Below are 12,065 nucleotides of genomic sequence, written 5' to 3' on the forward strand. Positions count from 1 at the left end.
TATATCAAAAAAACATTCAGCATTTGTTTTTTGGGGATTGGCTAACTTCACTTAGCATTATCTTCTCCAACTCCATCCATTTACCTGCAAATGCCATGATTTTATTCTCTTTTATTGCTGAATTATATTCCATTGTGTATATATGCCACTTTTTTTTTTTAAAATCCATTCATCTATTAAAGGGCATCTAGGTTGGTTCCATGATTTAGCTATTGTGAACTCTGCTGCTATAAACATTGATGTGGCTGTGTCCCTGTAGTATGTAGTCCTTTGGGTATAGACCGAGGAGAGGGACAGCTGGGTCAAATGGTGGTTCCATTCTCAATTTTCCAAAGAATCTCCATACTGCTTTCCATATTGGCTGCACCAATTTGCAATCCCATCAGCAATGTATGAGTGTGCCTTTTCCCCCACATCCTTGCGAGCACTTATTGTTGTTTGTATGCATAATAACTGCCATTCTGATTGGAGTAAGATGGTATCTTAGGATGATTTTAATTTGCATTTCTCTAATTGTTAGTGATGATGAACATTTTTTCATGTTAATTAATTGTACATCATCTTCTGAGAATTGTCTTTTCATGTCCTTGGCCTGCTTATTGATTGGGTTATTTGTTTTTTTGGTGTTTAGATTTTTGAGTTCTTTATGAACCCTAGTGATTAGTGCTCTATCTAATGTGTGAGGGGTAAAGATTTGCTCCCAAGATGTAGGCTCTCTATTCACCTCACAGATTGTTTCTTTTGCTGAGAAGAAACTTCTTAGTTTGATTCCATCTCATTTATTGATTCTTGATTTTAATTCTTGTGCTACAGGAGTCTTATTAAGGAAGTTGGTGCCTAACCTCACATGATGGAGATTCTTCTATTAGATGCAGGGTCTCTAGTTGTATTCCTAAGTCCTTGATCCATTTTGAGTTGAGTTTTGTGCATGGTGAGAGATAGGGATTTAATTTCATTTTGTTGCATATGGATTTCCAGTTTTCCCAGCACTATTTGTTGAAGAGGCTAACTCTTCTCCAATGCATATTCTTGGCATCTTTGTCAAAAAAAGATAATTGTAGTTTTGTGGATCAGTCTCTGTGTCTTCTATTCTGTACCGTTGGTCTACCAGTCTGTTTTGGTCCTAATATCATGCTGTTTTTGTTACTATTGCTCTGTAGTATAGTTTAAGTTTGCCACCTGCTTCACTCTTCCTGCTAAGGATTGCTTTAGCTATTCTAGGTCTCTTATTTTTCCAGATGAATTTCATGATTATTTTTTCTATTTCTATAAGGAATGCTATTGGGATTTTTACTGGAATTACATTAAATCTGTATAGTGCTTTTGTAAGTATGGTCATTTGATAATATTAATTCTGCCTATCCAAGAGCAAGGTAGATCTTTCCATCTTCTAAGGTCTTCTTTGATTTCTTTCTTTAGGGTTCTATAATTTTCTTTACATAGACCTTTCACCTCTTTTGTTAAGTTGATTTCCAAGTTTTGTGTTTTTTTTTTGAGGCTATTGAAAATGGGGTAGTTGGGGCTGGGGATGTGGCTCAAGCAGTAGCACGCTCGCCTGGCATGCATGCAGCCCAGGTTCGATCCTCAGCACCACATACAAACAAAGATGTTGTGTCCGCCGATAACTAAAAAATAAATATTAAAAATTCTCTCTCTCTCTCTCTCTCTCTCTCTCTCTCTCTCTCTCTCTCTCTCTCTCACTTTCTCTTAAAAAAAAAAGAAAATGGGGTAGTTTTTCTCATTTCCATCTCAGAGGATTTGTCACTGATATACAAAAATGCTTTTGATTTATATCCTGCTACTTTGCTGAATTCATTTACTAGTTCTAGGAGTTTTTTGGTGGAACTTTTAGGGTCTTCCAGCTATAGAATCATATCATCAGCAAATAGTGCCAATTTGAATTCTTCTTTTCCTATGTGTATCCCTTTAATTTCTTTCATCTGCCTAATTGCTCTGGCCAGTGTTTCAAGAACTATGTTAAATAGAAGTGGTGAAAGAGCGAATCCCTGTCTTGTTCCAGTTTTTAGAAGGAATGTCTTCAATTTTTCTCTGTTTAGAATGATGTTGGCCTGGGGCTTAGCTTAAATAGTCTTTATGATGTTGAGATTATGTTCCTGTTATCCAAATTTTTCTAGTGTTTTGAACATAAAGGGGTGCTGTATTTTGTCAAATGCTTTTTCTGCATCTATTGAGATGATCATATGGTTCTTTAAGTCTATTGATGTGATGAATTACATTTATTGATTTCCGTATGTTGAACCAATCTTGCATCCCTGGGATGAATCCCACTTATCATGGTGCACGATCTTTTTGATATGTTTTTGTATTTGATTTGCCAGAATTTTATTGAGAATTTTTGCATGTATGTTCATTAGAGATATTGGTCTGAAGTTTTCTTTTTTGTTTGTTTGTTTGTTTTGATGTGTCTTTGCCTGGTTTTGAAATCAGAGTGATATTGGCCTCATAGAATGAGTTTGGAAGTGCTGCCTCTTTTCCTTTTTCCTGAAATAAATTGGAGAATATTGGTATTAGTTCTTCTTTAAAGGTCTTGTAGAACTTGGCTGTGTATCTGTCCAGTCCTGGGCTTTTCTTGGTTGGTAGACTTTTGATGGTGTCTGCTATTTTGTCACTTGAAATTGATCTATTTAAATTGTGTATATCATCCTGATTCAATTTGGGCAAATTATATGACTCTAGAAATTTGTCAATGCCTTCGATATTTTCTATTTTATTGAAGTACAGGTTTTCAAAATAATTTCTAATTATCTTCTGTATTTCTATAGTGTCTGTTGTGATATTTCCTTTTTCATCACATATGTTAGTGATTTGAGTTTTCTCTCTCCTTCTCTTCATCAGCATGGCTGAGGATCTGTCAATTTTATTTATTTTTTCAAAGAACAAACTTTTTGTTTGTCAATTTTTTCAATTGTTTCTTTTGTTTCAATTTCATTGATTTCAGCTCTGATTTTAATTATTTCTGTCTTCTGTTGCTTTTGGTGTTTATTTGTTCTTCTTTTTCTAGGGATTTGAGATGTAATGTTAAGTCATTAATTGTTGACTTTTTCTTCTTTTAAGGAATGAACTCCATGCAATGAATTTTCCTCTTAGAACTGCTTTCATAGTGTCCCAGAAATTCAGATATATTGTATCTGTGTTCTCATTCACCTCTAAAAACTTTTTAATCTCCTCCTTGATGTCTTCTGCAGCCCATTGTTTATTCAGTAGCATATTATTTAGTCTCCAGGTGTTGGAGTGGACTTTATTTTTTATTTTGTCATTGATTTCTAATTTCATTTTGTTATGATCTAGTAAAATGCAGGGTAGTATCTCTACTTTTTTATATTTGCTAAGAGTTGCTTTGTGGCATAGTATATGGTATATTTTAGAGAAAGATCCATGTGCTGCTGAGAAAAAAGTATATTCTCTTGTTGAAGGTTGGAATATTCTATATATGTAAGTTAAGTCTAAGTTATTGATTGTATTATTGAGTTCTATAGTTTCTTTGTTCAGCTTTTGTTTGGAAGATCTATCTAATGATGAAAGAGGTGTGTTAAATTCACCCAAGTGGCTGGGGATGTAGCTCAGTTGGTAGAGTGCTTGCCTCCCATACAAAAGGCCCTCAGTTCAATCCCCAGCACCACAAAAAAAAAGAAAGAAAGAAAGAAAAAAAATTCACCCAAAACTATTGTGTTGTGGTGTACTTACTTGACTCTTGAACTTGAGAAGAGTTTGTTTGATGAACATAGCTGCTCTGTTGTTTGGGGCATATATATTTGTAATTGTTAAGTCTTGTTGGTGTATGGTTCCCTTGAGCAGTATGTAATGTCTTTCTTTATCCTTTTTGATTGACTTTAGTGTGAAGTCTACTTTATTTAGATATGAGGATGGAAACCCCTGCTTGTTTCCACAGTTTATGTGATTGGTATGATTTTCTCCAACCCTTCACCTTCAGTCTGTGAATGTCTTTTTCTATGAGATGTGTCTCTTGGAGGCAGCATATTGTTGGGTCTTTTTTTTCCTTTCTTTTTCTTTTTTTAATTCAATCTGCTAGTCTATGTCTTTTGATTGTTGAGTTTAGGCCATTAACATTCAGGATTATTATTGAGACATGATTTATATTCCCAGCCATTTTTGTTTATTTTTTGGTGTTTAACATGACTAGGTTTCTCCTCTGATTAAATTTTCCTTTAATGTAATCTCTCCCTCTGCTGATTTTCATCATTTTTTTTCATTCCTCTTCTTGGAATATTTTGCTGAGGATGTTCTGTAGTGCAGGGTTTCTAGTTGTAAATTATTTTAACTTTTGTTTATCATGAAAGGTTTTTATTTTATCATCAAATCTAAAGTTTAGTTTTGCTGGATATGAGATTCTTGGTTGGCATCCATTTTCTTTCAGAGCTTGGTATATGTTGTTCCATGATCTCCTAGCTTTGAGGATCTGGGTTGAAAAATCTGCTGAGATCCAAATTGGTCTCCCCCTATATGTGATCTGATTCCTCTCTCTTGAAGTTTTTAGGATTCTATCCTTATTCTGTTGCTAGACGTTCTCATTATAATGTGCCTTGGTATAGATCTGTTGTAATTTTGTACATTTGGTGTCCTGTAAGCCTCTTATGTTTGGTTTTTCCAATTTGTTCTTCATGCTTGGGAAATTTTCTGATATTATCTCATTGAAGAGATTCTGCATTTCTTTGGTTTGAAACTATGTGCCTTCCTCTATCCCAGTAACTCTTAGATTTGGTCTTTTGATGTTGTTCCATAATTCTTGGATGTTCTGTTCAAGGTTTCTAACTTTCTTCACTATATGATCAACTTTATTTTCCAGATTATATACTTTGTCTTCATCATCTGATGTTCTTTATTTCAAGTGATCTGGTCTGTTGGTTATGCTTTCTACTGAGTTTTTTATTTGATTTATTGTATCCTTTATTTCAAGGATTTCTGGCTTTTTTTTTTTCAGGGTCACTATCTCTTGAAGTAATATTTTGCTACCTGTATTTGCTCTCGTATTTCATTGTTGGAGTGATCAATTTTTGCTTGTATTTGTTTATATAAGTCATTCTTTAATTCATAGATCATTTTAATTATGAACCTTCTGAATTCCTTCTCTGACATTTCATCAACTTGCTCCATAGATTCTGTTATTATAGTGTCCTGGTTTGTTTGAGGCACTTTCCTCTCTTGTTTTTTCATGTTGTCTATGTGTCTTCCTTTCTTGCAGTGTGGATCTGAGATATTACAGTTTCTTCTCTATATTATTGTAGTATCTTGCAGATTGTCTGTAACTCACCTTGATGTTTGGCTTCCAGACCCTGCTGGTGTCCCTCAATGGAGGTTACTGCATCCTGTGTCAGTTGGAGTGGGTGGATCTGGGCCATTGGGCTTGACCTCCCAAGATAGGCTGCTGGTAGGAAGGGGCAGTCTTATTCCAAAGGCTAGACTCTGGCAGTGTCTGCCCTGCTGGGGGAGGGGTAAACCCGACTTAGTGAAATCCTGGATCCCACATGGGCTGTTGTGAGCCATCTAGAATGAATTTCAGCTTTGGGGTAGTGCACTGGTCAGAAGGGGTGGTCCTGCACCAGAGGCTAGGCTCTGGTGAGTGTCTATCCTGCCGAGAAAGGGGTGGACCCAGCCTGCTGTGCACCTGGGCCCTGCAGAGGCTTGTGTGGGTGGATCTGGGCTGCTGGGCTTGACCTCCCAAAGTTGTCTGCTGCTAGGAAGGGGTGCTCTTATGCTAAAGGCTCTGGCAGTGTCTGTCCCGCTGGGGGAGGGGTGAACCGGGCCTACTGAAATCCTGGATCCCAAGTGGGCTCTCTGGGCTGGATCTCTCTGCTCTCGGGGTAGTACATTGGTCAGAAGGGGTGGTCCTGCCACTTCAGTATATCTTTAGGTATTATTATGAATAATACTGTATTGAATGTACTTGCACAAATCTTTGTTTATATGTCTAAGTTTTTTTTTTTTTTTTTTAATCTCAGGTTATATATTTTTTCTTTGTGGTACCAAGGATTGAACCCAGGGACTCACATACACTAAGCAAGTCTTCATCTCTGTACATCCCTAGCCCTAGATCTCTAAAATATAAATTACTACTCAAACAACTTCTTCTCACCATGCCCCCACACATACTCATTCTCCTCCTTCTCCATCTTGGTAGTATTTTTCTAGATTGCCCAGGCTGACCTGGAATTTGTGATACTCCTGCTTCAGCCTCGGGAACAGCTGGGATTACAGGCATAGGCTACCAGCCTTGAACACACAAGTCCTCCTCTCTGCCAACAATCTAAATTCCTTTAAACTTTCCTTTGGCTTTCCTTCCTTATGACCCTCTGGTGTTTTGTTCACACTTTGAATGTGGATCTCTTTATAATGTGCTACTTTTTAAAAAAAAAAAAAAATACCTCTTTCTCAGTTAAAAAATATGTGTCCTAAGCAGGACTGTGTTTTCCAATTCATCAAAGAATCAACACAACATCTGGCCTGGTTGACTGAGTATTCATGTTTAGTAATTCAGAATATTCATAAATATAATCATTTGTCTTTTCATTTATGTTTATGCTTTTCTCTCTAACAGGATGGTATTTCGGATTCAGTTGATAATTTTCAAAACACTGTGTTATCAGTTCCTAATCTCGTGCCTGATACGTATTTTGATGCTTTCACCAGCCCTTACATTAACAACAAACTTGAAGAAAAAACATGTGGACCTGGGCCAAGTTTATCATCTGTGTTTGATGATGATAAGAATTATCACATAATTGTCTATCAAATAAAGGTAAATTTACTTTTACTAAAACTGTTTTATATTTTCAATTTTTAAGAAATTGAGTAATATATTTTCTTTCTGTCTCATCTTTAAATATTTTATTTGTGAAAATTGGAATAAATGTAATCTCTACATGGTAAAATTTGAAAATAATGTTGATACCTAAAATATTGCCCTGTTAAGCAAGAGATAACTTTTTAATAACATTAAAATATCTGGCAAAGCAGTTACATATCATTAGCAATCTATATGCATGTGCTTCTAGTGAGGCAATAATGGCTATTGAGAATTCTTACAGACACAAGCAGAACCTGGATGACGTACCAGCTAATACAATATTTTTAATTGAAGTCATTTCCTATTAAATGTTTTGTGCTTTATAAAAGTATAATGTAATTATTTGAGGCTCATTAGAAATGTAATAATATCTCTTGATAACTCTTCAAAAGCACTGTATCAAGTATACTTTGAACTTAGCATTTCATATGCTAACATTTTCAGCTTAAATGTCCCAACTTTTAAAAACAAAAGCACATTTACAGAGAATATTGATGTGAGAAGGGAAAAAGCAGGTCTATTCTTTGGTTTAATTGCCCAGATATCAGGAGAATTGCAAGTTCAAAGCCAGCCTCAGCAACTTAGTGAGATCATGTCTCAAAATAAAAAATAAAGAGCTAGGGAGGTAGCTCAGTGGGTTCAGTCATCCATGAAGAAGAAGGAGGAGGAAGAAGAGGAGCAGCAGCAGCAGCCAGTTGCTTAGATATGGAATTAAGCAAGATGCATTTTACCTGATTAATGAATTTAAAAAATGTGGTATATATTCACATTGGAATACTCTGGCCAAATAATGAAATCCTATTCTTTACAAGAACACTGATGGAATTGGAGATCATTATGCTGAGTAAAATAAACCAGACACAGTAAGATAAGGACATGAGATCTCCCTCTAAAAAGATTGATCTCATAGAAGTTACTAGAGGTTGGGGAGAGCAGTGGGGAGGGAGGGCTAGGGAAAGATTGATCAATGGGTATAAGTTACAGTTAGATAGAAGGAAGAAGTACTGGTGTGCTATTGCACTGTAGGGTGACTACAGGTAACATTTATGTACTATGTATCTCCAAAAGCTAAAAGAAAGGATATTAAATGTTTTCACCATGAAGAAATGATACATGTGGAGGAGGTTAACTATATCTCCTAACTTAATAGTTAACCTAACTTAATCTAAACATAACATGGTACCTTAATAATGTCCAATTTTATGTCTTTATGTTTTCAATTAATAATAAAAATGAAATGAATATGCAAAAGTATGATGAGAAACAAGATATTTATATAAGTTCAGAGCTTCTCTTCATAACATATTTAGTGATTTCAAAGGGGAAAGTAGTGTGAGTTTACAATGATAAGCCTAGCAGATGCCACTGTAACTAATCTGTTAACATTACAAATAATCACACAAATTCACATTGTGTATCTTTTGATAGGATGGCCTGAAAACACACATCATTTTGTGATATTATAGCCAGAAATGTATAGCTGAATCTAAACATTAGGAAACATAAAACACAAATGCATACAGACAATCTTAAAAAATGTAAAGGTCATGAAAAAAAATAAGATTGAGAAAGTCTTCCAGATTAAAGTAAACCAAAAAGCTATAATAAGATGGCATATGATATCCTACATAGAACAGTGGACTAGTACTATTTTTTCTTTCTTTTGTTATGAAAAATATAATGTGACAAATGACTGACTTTCATAATGTTTATAGTTGGATAATACAAATATCAATGTTCATTTTCTGATTTAGACCATTGTATTATGTTTATGCAAGAAAATATCCTTGCATTTGATAAATAAATTCTGAAATGATTAGGGGTAAAGATGCCACATTTGTAATTTTCTCCCAAATTGTTTAGAGTAAAATAATAGATATAGAAAGAGAATAATGAAGGAAATGTGGCAAATTGCTGAAATTCCCGGAACTAGGGTAAGCAATGGAATTCTTTATACTGATCCAGCAACATTTTTTCAATAGAAATTATCTCAAAATTAAAAAAAAAATTTAAGTCATTTTGAATATCAGTGGAGCTTTCCAACTATAGGCCTCATATTATGTTTTTGTCACCCATATATATGTTTATATCACACACATATCAGTCAGCTCAAAAGAGTAACAGTTTGACATTGAATTTTAAAATTTTTATTGTAAAGGCACAAATATTCTGTAAGATTATATAAGAGCCTAATAAAAGAAAATAAATGAAACAAATAATTAATATAGACATTTAAGGTATTTACCATTTTTTGTAAGCTAAATTTTCTAGTACTTGTCTACCATCTATAAAGCATGACTCTGAAACATTTTCCCTATCATTGGTATGTTGGGTTTGTGTAATTCCATTAATTGTCTTTAGTTTTCCATGAGAAAAAAAATGTTCACTTGCAAGAAGTCTTGAAAGGAAATAAAAAGGTAAGTTTTGGGGTACAACAAGGAAGTCACATGTCAAGACCAACAACAAATTTAAACTGCCTTTTATAAGCATTAAACATGTGATAATATATGTCAATATAGGTATTAAAGAGACTGAAATAAGTGCAAGTAATTATTTTGGGTTGGCAGGGGTTGTGGGGAAATAAAGGTTGGAGCCAAATGTAAAAAGTGAAGGAAAATGTTTTATTAGGGCAATGTATGAAGGACATTTTGGAATGAAAGACTGGTCAGTGCAGAGAATTTGTCAGTAAGTATAACAAGTGATTTTGTAGGCATGCCAAATAGTTTTGCTTTTACTCAAAAATACATCCACTAAAACATAAAATTTGCAGCTTGGAAAATGAAAAGGCATTAACTCTTTGCCAGGTTTACTAATGATTTATTGTCTACCATGAAGCAGAAAAAATTGACAAGTGTTCTTCTTTTCAATCATCAGGAATAATTCTTCAAAAATCAAATTTAAAGAGTATTTTAAAAAAATTTATAAGTTTCTTCTTGAGTTCATTAACTTCCCCTTGACATCAAGGATGTGCCTTTTCTAATTCATGTATTCCCAAGTCAAAGCATATTTCTGGACACAGAGGCACTACTTGTGTGTGCATATATGTATGTGTCAATGCTAAATTGAATTCTGCTTAAGAAAAATATAATGGTTTTATTTTCATCTGCTTGTTTATAACATTTAGGAAACTGTTCATGCAGCATTTGAATCTGCCTACTTATATGCAGCTACTTTTGAAAAGATCCATTTATTCTTTAAGGAAAATGAGAGTCTTGATTTGCAAGCTCTTAAACTTCAAGAACCTGGTAAGTCTTTCATTTGTCCATACTAATTATTTTTTATAGAAATACCAAGTATGTGGTCTTGTAGTTTTCTGTATGGGGGTATTTGGTGACAGAAAGAGTAGCCCTAAAAAGTCCCAACAAAAGTCAAGAATTTATTTATTTATAGATTATTTTCCATAGAATTACTTTCCCCCTTTATCTTTACTCAGTACTGCTATTTTATTTCAGGAAATTTGGGGGAGCAATTTCCTCCTAATGGCTTATCTTTTAATATGATCTTTTATTTGTGCTAAGGCTGTACAAACTGTATATAGGAATGAGTTGAAAATACTATATACATCTCTACCAGTTCTATTAAATGAAGCTTATATAACTTTTTTCTTTCTTAGGAATTTGAGTAATCTTTTTTTGGGGGGGGAACCACATTGAGACCTGATGGGTGTGAATTAACAAGTCTTAGTCATGAAATTATACCAGGGGGAATTATTTTAGTAGACATATTATCTTTGAGAAAAGAAAATAATCTAGAATATTAGATTGAAATTTTAGGCAAGGAAATTTAGATAATTATAAAAATTAAGTACATATTATTTGTTATTGCTATTTAAAACATAAAGTACAGTTCTTGTTTTATGAACTGGTTTTATTGCTTTCTTTTAATATGCAAAATAATCATTTTGATACTTTGCCTCATGAACCAGCATTAATTTTTCTATAAGTTTTATGTTTTTATTTCAATCCTTTATTATGTTAAAGTATTTTAAATTAGACTTTCCATCTCTAAGTTAAATAATTCAATATCCATCCTACAGAACCAAAATATTAGTATCACATACCACCCCCCCCCCAAAAAACTTAATTGTTTAAAAAATTGCTAAACAATTGTTAAACTTGTTCCATATTCAAAATTTCCCAGGTAAACCAGATTATATCTGACTTGGCCCAAGATCTAGTACAAGACCAGGCGTTGTATCTGGTTGTTATGTCCTTTAAGTTTTAAAAATCTGTAACAGACATTTTTTTTTCTATTTACTAACTTAATAAAGACCTTACTTTAGAAAAAAAATTGATAAGTTTTATTCCATTGTTCTTTGGAAACACTCTCAATTGAGACAGTGCATGTTGAACTGAAGTGAACTGACAGGGATACAGGACATCATGCCTTGTGTGCTGGGCCATTGCATCATGGGGTCAGTAAAGTAAATAGCCTGACATTTCAGCACTATGTTAGTAGGCCTAATTCAAACAACTATTTAATCAATTAGTTCTTCTAAATTTTCAGAGACTGGAGAGTACAAGATTTTTTCTTAATTTTTATTTCTTCTTTTTAGTTTTATATGACAATAGATTGTATTTTGACATATTGTACGTGCATGGAGTATAACTTCCCCTTCTTGTGGTTGTACATGATGCAGAATTACACTGGTTGTGTATTAATGTATGAACATATTGAATTATGTCTGATTCATTCTACTGAAATTTCTATTCCTATTCCCCCTCTCTTCCCTTCATTCCCTTTTGACTAATTCAATGAATTTCTATTCTTCCTCCCACTCCACCCATGTTTTGGTATTAGCAGCCGCACGTCAGAGAAAACATTCAACCTTTGGTTTTTTGGTCTTTTCAGGTTATTCTATATTTCTTATTTCACTTAGCACAGTAGTCTCCAGTTCCATCTATTTACTAGAAAATGCCATAATTTCATTCTTTTTATGGCTGAGTAGTATTCCATTCTGTATGCATACCACATTTTTCTTTATCCATTCATCTATTCAAGGGCACCTAGGTTGGTTTCATAGTTCAGCTATTGTGAATTGAACTGCTATAAACATTGATGTGGCTGCATTACTATAGTATGCTTATTTTAAGTCCTTTGAGTATATGAAAGGAGTGGGATAACTGGGCCAAGTGGTGATTCCATTCCAAGTTTTTTGAGGAATCTCCATACTGCTTTCCAGAGTGGTTGCACCAATTTGAAGTCCCACCAGCAAATGGGACAGCAAAAACCATGTATGAAA

At 34.0% G+C, this 12,065-nt stretch overlaps 1 protein-coding gene across 1 annotated transcript in view; it reads left to right on the top strand.

Annotated features, from left to right (window-relative positions):
* Positions 1-12,065, top strand: part of Dnah6 (dynein axonemal heavy chain 6) — a 253,675-nt gene that overhangs the window by 39,679 nt on the left and 201,931 nt on the right. The window contains exons 11-12 of the mRNA XM_076832916.2: positions 6,575-6,775; positions 9,948-10,068. Of these exons, the coding sequence (XP_076689031.2) occupies positions 6,575-6,775; positions 9,948-10,068 (322 nt within the window). The remainder of the gene's footprint in view (positions 1-6,574; positions 6,776-9,947; positions 10,069-12,065) is intronic.

The sequence above is a fragment of the Callospermophilus lateralis genome, chromosome 14, assembly GCF_048772815.1.
Source record: "Callospermophilus lateralis isolate mCalLat2 chromosome 14, mCalLat2.hap1, whole genome shotgun sequence".
Taxonomy (NCBI): domain Eukaryota; kingdom Metazoa; phylum Chordata; class Mammalia; order Rodentia; family Sciuridae; genus Callospermophilus; species Callospermophilus lateralis.